Genomic DNA, 17885 nt, shown 5'->3' with positions numbered 1-17885 from the left:
CACACAAACCCCAGTTATTCTTTTGGAGACAGGTACTTCTGTTTATGTATGTGGCCAAACTTTGGTATCTTCCTTCTTGGCTTATTTGGCCTTACTTCTTTAATCTGTCATTGGTAAACCACTACAGGTATTAACCGAATGAAAATAAATCTGCTTGAATCAGATTGAAAAATCTAATTGCAGAATTAATGGATGTTGTCTAATGTCCCAATAGACAATATTCACCCAGACACTGGAAAAATGGAGCTGCTATGGTCTTGCATCCAAACCATTACACAATGACTTTTATTAGCAATGGGGAAACTAGGCACTGGACAACCAAAATATACAGCAGCTATATCAGCTCATGCATCAGCAAATCCATGTTGTCTCCAAATACTGATGAATTGTCTCCATATACTGATGAATTGAAATCTGATACATGTGGGTGCTGCAGTGGTTCTACCAATCTGCATTATCTCCAGATCTCTTTCATGTAGTTGCAGTATTTACACTGCTGAACTTCAGTGCGTAGCACATGTTTCTTGATTAGACCGGGGTTCGAGCCCGTCACCACCAAATACGGAGGATGCGGAAAGGTCAGGAAATGACCACCGCATATCCCGGAGCAATATGGCCTTAGTTGCTAATGCTCCTAAAAACCAAATAACAACAACAACATAACACTGCTGAACTTCATGCAATCAAAATGGATATTGAACGTGTCAGCAATATAATGTATACTATTACAGATTATAATATATACTGATTCTTTGAGTTTGCAGTAACTATTTTACAATGCAAATGTTTCTGCTTTCACCCTATTTTGAAAGGAATCAGAACCCAGTTGATAAATCTAACAGAATGCAAAACAGTGGTAAGGTTCTGCTGGATTCCTCGGCATGCTTTAATCCAGGGAAATCAGAAGATAGTGAATAACTAAAAATCCACCCAAACCTGTGTCTTCATCTGCCTTACTCCTTCATATAGACTACAAATCCATTATGCGATAGGCATCAGTATGGTAATAGGCTCATAATAGGCTCTTTGAAATGAAGAAAATGATACAGTACTGGAACTCTAGTTCCCAGTTAAACAGACAAGAGGTTTTCCTTGCAGGGGGACACGGAGGGAATATGCATCTCATCTTCTGAGGGCAGATGACTTTTCTGTGTGACACCTTTTTTTTAACCGTACAGCATATTTTATCCGAGTGTCCACATAATAGACATGAACATATTTTATTTTTTGACACTTTTAGTTATCTGACTGAGCCTTATACATACATTAAGTCAGGTTTATACAATGACAATGTGGCAGCTGTTTTTACTTATCTAAAATCATTAAACCTTTTTACTCTTATTTAAAATTTATCTTTTATACTTTTTTATCTATATGTTATTGTTACATATATGTTATTCTTATACATAATGACCTAATCTCAGGTCACAGAAATCGTAACTATTATTTTTTATATAACCTGAGTTTGGTGCATTATATAACCTGAGTTTGGTGCATTGAGTTTGGTGCATTATAGCTTCAGCTTTTGATGTGATAATAAAACCCAACACAACCAACCTTCTTGCCCACCTTGTATGCAGGCGAGGAGCCTACTCACTGTTAGGGAGGGGCAACAGTGAAGAAGCTCCTAACTGTTGCTCCTCCCTAGTTATAGTGAAACACATTCTTCTTGACTGTCACCATAATGAAGCTGTTTGACTCACAAATCTTAGACCTTCTTCTAATCCTGCATAATTCATTAGTGATGAGTCATATTCTCAGTGGTGAAGAAAAATGTCTGACTTATTTAGTTTTCTAAAGCACATTCATTTATACGAACATTCTAAGACCAGGAAAAATTATTTAATTTGTGCAATTACTGTGACAAGTACAATTTGGCCTTAGTTGCCGTTGTGCCAGAAACAACCATTACAATCAACCATTTGTTGAAGTTTGGTGCCAAACTTCATCTCAGGAGAATATCACTACTCTTAAATTATGCAGTCAAAACATGGAACTTACCAACCATGGGGTTGTATCACTGTATTCTTACCAATCATGTGGTTGTATCACTGTATGTGGTGGAAATTAGATTTTAACAGTAATTCTAAAGAAAGTAAACTTACTGGAATTACCTGAGAGCAGTGGTGTGATGAAAAAGTATCCCACCACATTTTTTTAATGGCATCCTGTCGACCAAAATTTCTATTGTCATTGTCAATCCCTTTGCCCACCACTTTTCTCTATGTATAAATGTCATAACTGCTTATTTCTGATTTGTTCATTGTTTTTCAGTTTTTTTCTTTGTTTTGGAGTGGATATTCTCTTGCATCACTACAAATATTGGTGTAAAATTCTTAAAGTATTTTCTAATTTGTTATGATATAAAATAACATGTGAGTACTTTTTCTCTGATGTCACCTCACATGTTATAAGGAGCAGCATTGATTAAACTCCTTTAATCAATACTGCTGCTTTCACGATAAGGCTGGTTGTTGTTGTTGTTGTTTTGGTTTTTAGGAGCATTAGCAACTAAGGCCATATTGCTCCGGGAATGTGTGGTGGTCATTCCCTGACCTTTCCGCATCCTCCGTATTTGGTGGTGATGGGCTCGAACCCCGGTCTAATCAAGAAGCGTGTGCTACGCACTGTTACTCCTTCCCACCTTACTACGGAGGCGCCTGATAAGGCTAGAACATCTAATCCAACACTGGGGTGTGCTTCTTTGCAATACATTTAAATATGGGCTATATTTTGTTTATTATTATAACATTTTCTCCTTATGGGATTGATTTCCATCCCATGATGCGTTGAAAAAAAAATCCCATAAGGAGAAAATGTTTGATAACAAGTGCATGGGATGGTTTGTTGTGTCAGGGTACTATTATTATTATAATAACTGTTGGTCAAGGAACTCTCTTTCCATGTAAATGTTCTCTGGGAGGCCCATTGCTGTTGGGTTCTTATGGATGCTGTTTGGCAATAGTACTGGTGCCAAACACTGGTGTTTTTTTTTTTTTTTTTTAATGAAAACCCCAACACGAAAGGTATCAAAACCTATAGTACTTAGTACCGTGCATGGGTTGAAGGAGAAGTATGGGGGGAGGGGATGCCGGAAACTTTGCTCTAGAGACTAAACATGGGTTTATTAACTCAGTGATCAGAATTGTCATTACTCATTCGACATGCCACATTTCTTTGACTTCCTGTCTTAGATCTCTGTACTTCCTGAACTTTTCCTCATTGATTTTCTGGAGGTTGCTGGTATTGGGCACTGCTGTGTCAGTCAGATAGGTTGCCATATCATTGTTGATGAGGGTTATTCCTGATCAGGTTTGCTGGATTGCTTTGTCTGAAATTATGACATGGTTCCAGTATAGTTTGTGCATAGTAGTCTCTAGTATTGCCTGGGGATCATAATTGTAATATAGGACACTTTCTTTGATCAACTGGTATTTTTGCACTATCTTATGATGTATTATCTCGTTATCACCCTGCATCCTGTGGTTATGTGCTGGACTGTTTCTGGTTGTTGTTGTTTGTTTGGTTTTTAGGAGCATTAGCAACTAAGGAAGGTCGCCGTAGCCTAGTGGTCAGGCACGCGGGTGCTTAAGTACACGTGCCTTGAGTGACCGGGGTTCAAGCCCGTGACTGCTGAATACGGTGCTGTTTCTTGTATTCTGTGTATCTTGTAAACTCCTCTGACCGTTTGGTCGTCCCGGAGTATAAACAGAAAATTTATTTATTTTTATTTAAGGCCATTTTGCTCCGGGATATGCGGTGGTCATTCCCTGACCTTTCTGCATCCTCCGTATTTGGTTGTGACGGGCTCAAACCCCGGTCTAATCAAGAAGCGTGTGCTACAAAAATCGCACCATTCCCTCCAAATGCCTGTCCAGTTCCTCCTTAAATTTATTTAACCTATCAACTTCCACAACGACAGATGGAAGTTTGTTCCAGAAATTAACCACACGCTGGCTAAAGGAAAATTTCTGCACATCTATTCTACATCTGTCTTTTCTTAATTTGAATTTATGCCCCCTTAGGTTCGTAGTCTGAACAAGTGGAAGGATCCCATCAGAATTCAGCGTGCTCAACCCGTTCAAGGCCTTATACACCTCAATCAGATCACTAGTCTCCAGCCACTGTAATTTGCAGAACTTAAGCCTCTCTTGGTAAGAGGATCCCTTCATTCCCCTCACCAATCTTGTTGCCCTTCTCTGTACACGTTCAAGCAAATCTACATCCTTCCAAAAATGAGGCCTCCAGACCTGTATGCAGTACTCAAGGCGTGGCCTGACCATTGCCTTATACAGAGGGACAATCACCTCCTTTTCCCTGCTAGTAAAATTCCTATATATCATTGACAAAACCCCATGACCTGCCCTAGCAGCCTGTCTGCATTGCATTGCTCCCTTTCTGACTGCACAATTACTCCCAGGTCTTTTTCATTTTCTACCACCTTAAGTGTAGTACCACACAGTTGGTATGTTTCTCTGGGGTTACTTCTACCCATATGCAGTACTTTGCATTTGTCAAGGTTAAACTTCATTTGCCACTTAGTGCATCTGCCCAAATTATCTAGATCCTGTTGAAGTAGCACACTGCCATTACTGTCATTAACAACCCTGCCAACCTTTGTATCATCTGCAAACTTCGACACTAAGCCTGATATACCTTCATCAATATCATTGATAAATATACAAAACAACAGAGGACCCAACACCGAACCCTGTAGGACTCCACTAATAACATTAGTCCACGAAGAGCAGCACCCATTAATTACCACCCTCTGTCTTCTCCCACTCAACCATCCTTTTATCCATTGTAGCAACTTACCCTTAATACCATTCTGCTCCAATTTGTACAATAGTCTTCCATGCGCAACAGTGTCAAAAGCTTTCCTGAAATCCAAATATATGATATCAAAATTATTTTTTGCATCCAGTTCCTTTGTAACCACATCATAATATCCTATCAAATTTGTCAGACAAGACTTTCCCTTAACAAACCCATGCTGTGTCTGAATTATTGCTGCAGTCTTGTCTAGATGATCCTGCAATGCATCTTTAACCAGTGACTCCATTATTTTACCCGGAACAGAAGTTATACTAACTGGTCATAGGAAAGAGCTTCCCACTCATGAGCCATGTTGGAAGCCACCTTATCTGTATAGTGGATTGATGTGTATTTATGGTGTGCCCTCTTCACACTTTGTTCTTTGTTTCTTCTATCTGTTAAGTGGGTCTCCTTGTTGAGATTGAGTGGTATGTGCTGTTTGTGTGTCTTCCTTATGGCTTGATGGATTGGTTTTGTGTTTCCCTGAAAGTTATCCCTCAGGTTCTTAATCACCATCTTCTGTTGTTCATTGAGGTCTCGGGAGGCATTGCTAGTTTGTATCTAGATTTGTACTGTTTAAGAGCGTGCTGGTAAACAGGACAGTTAGGGTCTCAATTAGGGTGGATTGTTTCTGGATCCGTATTGGCTGTATGCATGCCCATTGGCATTTTTTGTGTGTGAATTGTACCCAACGTATTGGCAGTTGATGTACTTCAATGTGACATGATGCTCCCTAAATTTGTGGGAGATTACCCCCCCCCCCCAGGGTATATCCATTCCTGAAGCTGCAGCAGGTTCCATACTTTTGGAGAAAGTTCACAAATGCAAATAATAAGTGCAGGTGACCTAGTTCTGGTGGCCCTTTTAGAACCTTTCCATATTCCATTATCTAACATTAACTTGCTAATGTTCATTGTTGGTTTTCTTAAAATTTTGTGCTGAGTTAGAGAAATATTAAGATATGATCAGCTTTTAACCTTACTTTCACTTATAACATTATTCCTATGGGAAATCTCTCTCTCTCTCTCTCTCAGAAAATTTGGCATAATTAGGTAGGAGGTAGTATGAATTGTTTTAGCTTATATTTTAACCCACTCTGGAGTTATTTATAGAAATTCTTTTCATTTAGAACATACAGTGTGTGCTGAACTCATGGAACAAGTCCCGCACATTGCAAACTTCTGTCGAGAACACAGCGATAACTTAGAAAATGTCATCAGGCAGCAGCTTGTGCCACAGGTAGTGAAAGGTCTTAGTCATATACATAATCAGGTACGTAGACCTTTTTATTTTATTTAAAATTTTTTAAATCTCCTTTTAACTTCTTCACATGTGCAATTATATCTCTAGCGACATGTATTTCATTATTACTATGGGCCATAAGTTTAAATTCCTGGGAGGGAGATTTAGACTGAATTGTTGGAAGTTATTATTAGCTATATGGTGCAAGGAAGCCTGAGGCTTATGCTGCACCAGCCAAAAAAAAAAAAAAAAAAAAAATCCTGAGTTACCCTCTGTGTGTGTGTGTGTGTGTGTGTGTGTGTGTGTGAGAGAGAGAGAGAGAGAGAGAGAGAGAGAGAGAGAGAGAGAGAGAGAGAGAGAGAGAGAGTCAAAAGTAGAAGGGAATCACCAAGAAAGAGAAGAATGATGATATTCAGCTCAGGACCCTGGGTGTGCTAAGCTCATACTCACCAGACGTGAGCCCTGGGGTTGAGTTTTCTTTTAACAAGTAGGTTTTTAATTACTGAAATATATTTATAGGTAGTTGATGCTGATAGCATGGGGAAATTCAAAGGGCAGTATGATAATTATGTCTGTGAGGAGGGAACATGTATGTTATTTATTTTTATTATTACGTTTATTTTTTATTTATTTTATTTTTATTTATTTATACAGTGCACACTGCATATTGTGATCATGGATAATATCATTTGTATAAACAATCACTTTATGAAGTCACAGTCAAACATATACTAATATAGAAAAAACCATGTTTATTGTAATTTTTCACTTTGGTTTATGCTATCACCTTTTTTGTCTTATCCTAGTTTACGCATGTGTAGTGGAAAGATTATGTAACATCCCAGTTTGTTCTTTAACTCTGACACGTTGCATATGTAGTTACTGCCATTGTTTTATACAGTTGGGATGGTTTCCAGTGTCATGACTTCATGAAATAAAATAGTGTATATGCAGTATCAATCTGAGTGATTGTAATACAGTAGAGCATTAACCATTTTTAATTCTTGATTTTAGTATTTTCTTTATTTGTGTTTAATAGTTTGTATGGATTTCCAAAAATATTATGGCCGTCATTTTTATTGATAATTTTTTTAAAGAAAAGACAGTCAATTTAAAATATTTTAAAGTTTTCTTTCTGTTCATTTCTACTCTTTTTATGTGCATATTTTTGCACTGCATCAAACAATGCTGATATTATTGTTTCTGCAGTTATTGTTATCAGTTGGTTATTATTATCAACTAGGCTGCATCTTGAAGTAATCATAATAATCAGCATCCACTGATATGTATATTTTTTGGCTTGTGCAGCAAAAACCTATAGCTTTCTTTCACTTGGCTATACTATTCATCGTAAATATCTTGTTATTTATAGCATACTACTGTATGGCCATGCATTTAATCCCTATGCATGGCCCTGAGTGCCATAAAGGGCTTTCTCTAGTGATTATATAACATACCAATTGTAAATAGTTTTCTTTTGTTCAGAGTATTTGAAAGTCCTTAAGCTCTGTGTAACTGTTTACTGTGAATATGTAACATTTAAGGAGTTCACTGACTAACTCAAAGGAAAGTTATCTTTTTTTTTATTATTCTAATAAATCATTAACTTCCCTTCTCTGCTTCTCTTAGTGTGCTGCTCTTTTCTTCACGTGTCATGGCATAGCATCGAAACCCAGGATGACAAGCTCACACTCTTCAGTCAAAAAGCAGCAGCAGTATCTGACAAAACTCTGCAGACAGTTGAGTACAGTGAACAATTATACAGAGAAATAGAATTAGCATTAGTAGAGGCATACGATGCAAGAAAGCAAAAAAAAAAAAAAAAAAAAAAACGCTCCCATTTCACCACTCCGTTTGTTCCAAATACCTGTCCAGCTCAGCCTTAAATTTATTTAGGCTCAACTTCCACAACAAAAGATGGAAGTCTGTTCCACCAGTCAACTACCCGCTGGCTAAAGGCAAACTTCTGCACATCCATCCTACAACTGTCTTTCCTCAATTTGAATTTATGCCCTCTCAGGTGATTATTCTGAGCAAGAGGAAGAATCCCATCAGCATTGAGCATGCTCAAACCATTCAAAGCTTTATACACCTCAATCAGATCACCTTGCAGGTGCCTAGTCTCCAGACACTGTAATCTGTAAAACTTAAGCCTTAATAGAGTGATCCAGTAAATCAGAGTGTCTTATAACGGGGGATTTTAATGTCCCAGTTATTGACTGAACTTCGTGGGTTGGTCACTCGCACACTGGCAAGGCTTTTGTGGATTTATTGGATGATTGTTTTCTACAGCCGCATGTTTGAGAGTCACCCAGAAAGAGTAACACTCTTGATCTCATTATCAGCAGTGATTATTCATGCATTAGGAATTTGCAGATAAAGGAACCACTACGTGGCAGTGATCATAGTGTATCGATGTGGGATATACTTTAGGTTGTAACTACCATCAGGGGTAAATTGAAGGGTTTTTGCTTTCGTAAAGGTAACTTCAGTGGTCTCAGAGGTTTTTTAAATTCTGTACAGTTTGACCAACAGGTGATGTTAACAACAACAAATTCTAAATGGATTGCATTCAAGGAAGTAATCTTGGAGGCTACTAGGCTTTTGTTCCAACTAAGAAATACTGTTCTAGGTTTAGGCTCAAATGGATGTCAGATGAACTAATGAGGCTCATAGTGGAGAAGAACAATGCATGGGATGCAGATAAATTATTAGGCGACACAGAAGCCTATTGTAGATATAAACTAGTCTTTAATGAAATCACAAAGGAGGTTAGGCAAGCAAAGGCAGATTATGAGAAATCTTTGGCAAAGACTTCTTTACTTATATTAATTCTAAAAGAAAGGGGATGAATCAGATTGGTCCCATGATATCAGTGGGCTGACTAGATGATCATTCTCAGATAGCTGCCAAACTAAATGAGTATTTTGCATCTACATTTGCACATGAGGAATTATTCGAGGAGGAGAAGGCCAGATGTTTAACACACTGTAACAGGGAGTTGAATGATTTTGTAATAACTGAGAGCAAAGTGGAGGAGGAATTGTTGAAGTTAAACATAAGAAAGGCACCTGCGGTGGATGGGATATATCTAGTTATATTAACAGAGGTGGTGGTAAAGGAAGTAAGCAAACTCTTAGCCGTAATTACGAGAGCATCCTTGGACTCAGGGGGAACTCCCCACGGACTGGAGATGTGCAAATGTATCTCAAATTCACAAAGAGAATCAAAGGGTGACACGAGCAATTACGGACCTGTTAGTTTGAATTCTGTTCCAGGGAAAATAATGGAGTCACTGGTTAAAAAAGCATTTCAGGATCATCTAGACAAGTCTGTAGTAATAATTCAGATATAGCATAGGTTTGTTAAGGGGAAATCTTGTCTGACCAGTTTGATTGGATACTACGACATGGTCACAAAGGAACGATGCAGAAAAATAATTTTGATATCATATAGTTGGATTTCAGGAAAGCTTTTGGTACTGTTGCACATGGAAGACTACTGTACAAATTGGAGCAGCTTGGTATTAAGGGTAAGTTGCTACAATGGATAAAAGGATGGACACTGCTCCTCGTGGACTAATGCTATTAGTGGTTGGACCCATTGTTGTTTTGTATATTCATCAGTGATATTGATGGTGGTATATCAAATTTAATGTCAAAGTTTGCAGATGCTACAAAGGTTGGCAGGGTTATTAATAACAGTAGTGACAGTATGCTGCTGCAGCAGGATCTGGAAAAGTTGAGCAGATTGGCTGAGAAGTGGCAACCGAAGTTTAAGATTGACAAATGCAAAGTACTGCATATGGGTAGCAGTAACCCCAGATGAATGTACCAACTGGATGGTGTTATAATCAGGGTAGTGGAGAATGAAAGAGACCTTGGGATAATTGTGCAGTCAGATATGAAGTTTTCTGGGCAGTGCAGACAGGCTGCCAGAGTAGGTAATGAGGTCTTGTCAACGATATACAGGAATTTTGCTAGCAGGGATAAGGAGGTGATTATCCCCTTTTATAAGGCAATGGTGAAGCCACACCTTGAGTACTGTGTACAGGTCTGGAAGTCTCATTTTTGGATGGATGTAGAGTTGCTAGAATGAATACAGAAAAGGGCAGCAAGACTGGTGAGGGGACCAAAGGGGTGCCCTTATGAATAAAGGCTTAAGTTCTGCAAATTGCAATGTCTGGAGACTGGGCCTTATACATTTCAATCAGAGTGATCTGATTGAGGTGTATAAGGCCTTAAATGAATTGAGCAGGCTCAGTCCTGTTGGGATTCTTTCTCTTGCTCAGATTGCAAACCTGAAGGGGCATAAACTGAAATTGAGGAAAGACAGTTGTGGAATAGATGTGCCGAAATTTGCCTTTAGCCGGCGGGTAGTTGATTGCTGTAATAAACTTCCATCCGTCGTGGAAGTTGATAGCATAAATAAATTCAGGGGAGAAGTGGAAAAACGTTTTTAGTGAATGAATGGGTGAAATGGAAAGTTTTTTTTTTTTTTGCCGATGCTGTGTAAGCTTGCTTTCTTGCATCATATGCCTATGCTAATGCTAAAGTATACTTCCTTGTATTATTTGCCATTACTATGGGTATTTTGAAGATATTGTATTTTATTTTTAGGAACATTACAATAAATTCATAATGCACCTTTTTTTTTTTTGTCTTAATAAAAAAACAAACACTTCCCATTTCAAATATTCATTCCCTCCAATAGTTTGGATAGTTCTTCCTTGGCTGTTTTTTTACTCTATCAACTTCGACAACAACTCATGGAAGATATTTCCAGCAGTTGGAAGAACCGGTCAGTAATCAACCATTCAGTGGCTCAAGAAAAACTTTCGCACATCTCTCCTGCAACCACCTGTCCTCAACATGAATTTATGCTCCCTCATGTCTAAGCAATAGGAAGAATTTCATAAGCATTTGAACTTGCTCAACCCACCCAAAGCCTGAAACATCTCAGTGTGATCACATTGCTTGTGCCTAGCCTCCAGATGCTGCAATTTGTAGAATTGAAGCCTTTCTTGGTAAGACCACCCCTTTGTTCCTCTCACCAATCTTGTTGCCCTTCTGTGTGCTCATTTCTTGACCTCTGTATCCTTTCTAAAATGATGTCCCCATACCTGTATGCAGTACTCAAGATGTGGCCTGACCATTGCCTTATACAATGACTAATCATCTCTTTATCTTTGCTAGTAAAATTCCTGTATATCCTTGAGAAACCCATGAGCTGCCCCGCAGCCTGGCTGGACTGCTCAGAGAATGTCATATGTAACTGTGCAGTAACGCCCAGGTTTTTCATTCGCCACTACATTGAGTGTACTATCACACTGTTGGTATGTTACTGTACTGCTACCCATATGCAATGGGGTCTGCTCCCATATGCAGTACTTTGCATTTGTCATTGTTAAACTTCAATTGCCACATCTGAGCCGATCTTCCTAACTCTTCTAGATCCTTTTTGCAGTAGCATTCTGTCATTAATTACCTTTACAATCTTAGTATTATCTGCAAACTTCTATATTAAGCTTGGTACCTTCATCAACATCATTGATAAATATAGAAAACAACAATGGGCCCAATACCGAACCCTGGGGAACACCATTGATGAAAACATTAGTCCACAATTAACCCCAGGATCTCACAGCTGGTGAGTATGGACTTGGCACACCCAGGGTCCTGAGCTGGATACTCTCAGGGCAATTCAGATTTTTTTTTTTTTTTTTTTTGGAAGCCCAAGGCTGGCTGCTGGTGCAGCCAGCCTTGGGCTTCCTTGCACCATATGGCCATTAATAATAATAATAATAATAATAATAATAATAAAGATTACCGCAAAGCCTTCGACTCCGTACCTCAGATGGCTAATAGAGACCCTGAAGATCTACAAGGTCAATCCGATAGTAACAAACTTCCTAGGAGAAACAATGGCGAAATGGAGTACCTTAATTCACAACCAGGCCAATCCGCATTAGAAGAGGAATCTTTCAGGGAGATGCTCTGAGCCCACTATGGTTCTGTCTAGCACTCAACCTGCTATTCACCATGCTCAACGGCAGCATGTACTGTATGGATATAACCTCAAAGAAGCAAGAAAGAACCTGTACACTCTCACCCACCTGATGTACATGGATGACATCAAGCTCTACGCAGCAACCGAGAAACAACTTTTGCAACTATTCCAGATCACTGAAGAATTCATCAAGGACATCAGGATGGAATTTGGTCTAGAAAAATGCAAGACCCACACACTGCACCAGGGAAAATTAGTTGGCCAAAATTACTAGCTGCTGACTGGTAAAGAGATCGAAGCTATGACAGAAGGAGAGATCTACAAATACCTAGGGATGATGCAGGATGAGCAATTAGAGCACAAGAAAATCAAGAAGTGCCTGACCGAAAAATATTATCAGACTCAGAAGCCTGCTGAAAGCAAAATTGAACGGAGGGAACACAGTTAAAGCCATAAACACCTATGCAGCTCCAGTAATAACATACACATTTGGGGTCATAGATTGGACTAACACAGAGCTAGAAGATATCATGCGTAAGACAAGGACAATGATGACTAAGAGTCGCGAACACCACCCAAAGTCAGCAGTGGAGAGAATAACAATACCTCGGAAAGAGGGAGGAAGGGGCCTGATACACCTGATAGAACAACAGAAAACAGCGATAGTTAACCTGAAGGATTACTTTGAGAACAACACAGCACCACTCCACCAGGCCATACGGAAGATAGATGAGTGGTATATCCCACTCAACCTAAGCGAGGAAACCCCTCCCGCCCAGACAGTACAAGAAACGAAGTTAGAAAGATGGGTAAAGAAGACACTCCATGGCAGACACTACAATGACCTCTATCAAGATCACATCTACACCATTGCTTCCAATGCATGGCTCACAAGTGGGTTGCTCTTCCCCAAGACTAAAGGATTCATGCTGGCCATCCAAGACCAGGTAATCAACACCAAAAATTATAGAAAATACATCGCAAAGGAGCCCGGAATGTCAGATGACACGTCGATGATGCCACCTGGCCTCAGAAACGATCCTACACATCACCCAGACTGAGTACTCTCATAGACACAACCAGGTAGCCAGAATAATACATCAGAAGCTAGCGAGGAAATACCAGTTGACCAAAGAAAGTGTACCATATTACAAGTACGAACCCCAGGCAGTACTAGAGACCCGAACTCACAAGCTGTACTGGGATCGTGCCATAATAACGGATAAGACCATCCCGCACAACAGACCGGACATAACTCTTGTGGACAAGATGGAAAAGGCTACTTACGTGATTGACATAGCGGTGCCGAACACTAAGCAATGTCCAGAAAACCCATGAGGAAAAAATTAGGAAATACACGAACCTGAGACATGAGAGCAAGGAGATGTGGCATACGCAAGAAGTATCAACCATCCCAATCATTGTGTCAACCACTGGTATGGTACAAAAGACTCTACATAGCAGCCTAGTAGCAATAGGTCTCCCAGAGAACACCTACAAGGAACTCCAGAAAGTCGCAATCCTGAACACCTGTAGGATAGTCAGATTTCCTTGACCAACAGTAACACCAGACATTACAACCACCCTGTGTACTTGGTAGCAATACCCGTCATGGAGTGGAACCCCCCCAATCAGGGAGAAATAATATAAGAGCAACAACAACAATAATAATAAGAGCAGTGTCCATTGATTATCACCCTCTGTTTTCTCCCACTCAGCCATCCCTATATCCATAGCAGCAACTTGCCTTTAATGCTACACTGCTCCAATATGTATGTTATTCTTTTATGTTCAACAGTATCAAAAGCTATCCTGAATTCCAAGTATATGATATCAAAAAATAATTTTGATATCACATACTTGGATTTCAGGAAAGTTCCTTTTGGACCACATCATACTATCCAATAAAATTGGTCAGTCAAGATTTCTCCTTAACAAACTTATGCTGTGTCTGCAATATAACTGCAGTCTTGTCTAGATGGTGTTGCATTACTTCTTTAACCAGTGACTCCGTTATTTTCGCCGGAACACAATTTAAACTAACAGATCTGTAATTACCTGTTCACCCTTTGATTCTCCTTTGTGAATTGGGGATACATTTGCACATCTCCAGTTCACGGCAACCTATGGTAGTAGATTACCCTCCCAGAAGAAATTGTTTACTTTGTGGGTTTCCTATATGCTGTGAATATTTCATTAACGTGCTTTTCATTGTGTCTCTGAATGAGAGGGATTGGGGAGAAACTGATCTTCCAGTAATTACCCTCCTATGAGCCCTGTTTATAAAAATTTGCTTACTAATTGAGAGAATATACCTCAGAAGAGAATACAGTAACTTAGTGGTCCACTCTTTGAAAACCACTGCAGTAGCTAGTTCCTCTGCTGTGAGATTTTGAATTTATGCTGTTTTTTATTGTGAAATTTGTGTTTTGCCACAATTTCATACATTTTTTAATGTCTTTCTCTTAGTGGACATTATTGCACTTGTATTATGTCGGTAACCATGGTACTTTCTAGTTCACAATGCATATAAAAACGATTGTATTTGTTATTAAGTTTTTCTCACATTTTCTTTCCATTTCTAAAACAAAGACCTGTGTGGCATTCAAAAACAATGGTGGATGGACTGTAGGAATGAACTGTAATTTTTTTTATATAATCCCATTTGGTAGACATGTTCACACATGCCTTCTATCTGAAATGGTGGTATAAAGAGTTGTGGTGTGTCATGCTTTCTAAACTGCTCTTAAAACAAAGATCAACTCACAATCAAAGTGATAAAACAATGGGGAGAGGGGTTTGAACCATCATAGTTAAGCTGCTGGGGCAAGGGTATATATACCTAACGCATACTTAATATATGCAATATGTTCTTGGAGAACCATACATTAACTAAGTAATTGAACAGTCATTTTTTATAAACCCATGTAATTTCTGAGATGTTCCCAAAGTGTGAACGATCTGATTATTTTTAAAATGAAATGTGAATAAATAAAACTACTGTACATACTTGAATATCCTGAATGATAGCAATGTTACAGTGTGTGTGTGGGGGGGGGAGAGATTTTAAATACTTCTACTTGTAAAGTCTCCAGATATTTAATAGGGGATTTCTGGAAGATATAGTTTACACTTTTTCTTCACCCAGAAACATTGCATGCAGAAATGCACTTGTCACCCGCACCACAATTTGACAGGTTGTTGTGAATTCGTGCTGTTCATAGGCATTTTGAACCTCTGTTGTAATTTCTGTGATGCTTCCCATCGTGTTTTTCAAATGTTGACTCTTGAGCATATATATATATATATATATATGGATAAGAAATTCCCACATAAGAAGTTTTCCCCTGTACTAGGTTTGGTTTCTTAAATCCCAGTTTCAACTCTATACTCTATATTTTAATGTATTAATGTCCCTGGTAAAAGTTTTCCCACATTAAAGTTTGCGATGAGGAATACACAGTGTATTATTATAATGATGTCTTCCCATTTAATACATTTTTTAAATATAGAAATTTTTTATTTTTGTATTAAAAAATATACAACAATATAAACAATTTTCGTAATTGAACGAGTTAATCTCAAGCTTCATTTTCGTTCATAGTAAATTACTGAAGTAGGTGAAATGGAATTGTTTTTGATATACATGTATCTCATATTGTGAATGTCATTAGAGCAAGTTGCCCTGATATTACACTACCTCCAATAAGCAATGCTTCACCAGCGGAGAAGAATAAGGTTATTTATTCACGGAAGATACCCCTGGGTGGTGTTAATCCATCAAGAATACACTGGCGAAGTGTTGTCTCTTCGAGAATCCATTGTCGAAGTGTTGCTTATTCAAGGTAGTTCAATATCAGGGCAACTCCCCAGGGACTCACATAAGTAATGATTATGACATTGAAAACAGCTAAAATAAAATCAAGGGGCAAGATATAGACCTCCATCCCCAGTGTCCATGTTCCAGGCATTATAGTACTCTCACCTTACAAGAGGTTATGTACTAATGAGAAGAAAGCATGTTGCATGTCACCTACAGCCCTAACATCTCAGAGAACCATAACAATGGCCATAAACTTTGTATGTACCATAATTCAACAGTGCCATGCTCAACAAGACCAGATGGAACTGCCATGGCTTAAGCCTAAGGAATATCTAGAGTATATAGACAATGGGGAGTAATCACCCTGGATCACAGTAGTATTACATGAACAGAAGCAATGACTGTGACATTGAAAACAACAAAACTAAAATCAAGGGACAAGACACTGACCTACATACACAGTGCCTATGTTGTAGACACCACAGTACTCTACAATAAGTAGACATGTGATATTAAAAACAATGCATAATGACCACAGACCTGTCATCCCAGAGAACCATAGAAATGGTCATAACCTACGGAAGAACCATAAACTACCAGTGCAATGCTCACCAACACCAGGTAAATCTGTCAGTGCCTGAACTTAAGGAACACCTAGAGTGTATAGGTAATGGTGAAGAATAATCCCAGATCACAGTAGTACTGCACGAACAAAAGTAATGACTATGACATTGAAAACAACAAAAATAAAACCAAGGGGCAAGATACAGACCTACATCCCCAGTGTCCAAGTTCCAGGCATTACAGCACTCTCACCTACAAGAGGTTATGTGCCAATGAGAACAAAGCATGTTGATGTTACCTACAATCCTAACATCTCAGAGAACCATAACAATGGTCATAAACTTGGTATGTACCATAAATCACAAGTGCCAGGCTTAACAAGACCGGATGAATCTGCCAGTGCCTGAGCCAAAGGAATATCTAGAGTGTATAGGAAAAGGTACACACAAGGACATATCCAGGAAAGAAAAGAGAGGAAAGAAGGAGAAAAGAGGGAAGAAGGGAAGAAAGAAGAAGAAGGAAAATGGAAGAGAGGGGAAAAAGAAAGACAAGAAGAAATGGACACTACCATGCCAGATTGCGTACCAATATGAACTGATCACATCATTCCCACTCTTGGTCAGGATTGAGCCCTGCAAGAGATGGAATAGTACATCCCTCCCACTCTTGGCCAGGACTGAGCCCTGTGAGAGATGGGGTATAGGGATATCGAAAAGTAAATGATAGTCCTTATATTATTATAGTTTAATTTATTTTATTTTATTTATTTTATTTTAATATATTTTACTTTATTTTATTTATTTTAATTATCTTATTTTATTTTACTTTACTTTATTTTAATTGTTTTATTTATTTTATTTTACTTTACTTTATTTTAATTGTTTTATTTATTTTATTTTATTTTATTTTATTTCATATCTAAGGGGAAATAAAACCAAAAAAGTGTGCCCTGGTAATTCTGAGGGGACCTTCCCTGATGCATTACCCGGCCACACAGGATTAACTTGATGGGACATCAGACGTCCAAAAACTTAACCACAGGACCGGATCAGTCCGTGTCCTCTTAAGATAAAGTAGATCCTGGCTGCCTCCATGTGGCTAGGGATGGGAGTGAGGGGCTGACACAAACCTGCCACAGCCCCCTACTGCTAAATGCCAGGTGCCGGCTAACACACAACGCAAACACAACACTAATGCACACCTAATTACATATTTCATCTATCAGATGCATTTTTTTTTTTTTTTTTTTGTTTTGTGTTAAATATATACGTGAAATTTTGATGCTCTTTTAAGTTCTTTTCTAAGCCGGCAACTTGGCAAAAAGCCTAACAAACGGCGGATATAGGGGAAACCCTGGAAGCCGCTAATAACTTACAAATACACTTTATCTGTATACATGTCGCGAATGGATATATATGTGAGAATGTAT

General features: G+C 38.7%; 1 protein-coding gene across 4 annotated transcripts in view; it reads left to right on the top strand.

Moving 5' to 3' along the window:
* The window catches only part of LOC150079116 (serine/threonine-protein phosphatase 4 regulatory subunit 1-like), a 672615-nt gene that overhangs the window by 335352 nt on the left and 319378 nt on the right, over nucleotides 1-17885 (top strand). For all 4 annotated transcript variants that reach the window (XM_090384028.1, XM_090384027.1, XM_090384026.1 and 1 more), the window contains one exon: nucleotides 5948-6090. In XM_090384028.1, coding sequence (XP_090240154.1) covers nucleotides 5948-6090 — 143 coding nt within the window. The remainder of the gene's footprint in view (nucleotides 1-5947; nucleotides 6091-17885) is intronic.

The sequence above is a fragment of the Mastigoproctus giganteus genome, chromosome 10 (assembly GCF_048544385.1).
Source record: "Mastigoproctus giganteus isolate SK-2022 chromosome 10, ASM4854438v1, whole genome shotgun sequence".
In the NCBI taxonomy this organism is placed as follows: Eukaryota; Metazoa; Arthropoda; class Arachnida; order Uropygi; family Thelyphonidae; genus Mastigoproctus; species Mastigoproctus giganteus.
The sequence above is the reverse complement of the archived record's forward strand: the minus strand, read 5'-3'. Positions and strand labels throughout refer to the sequence as shown.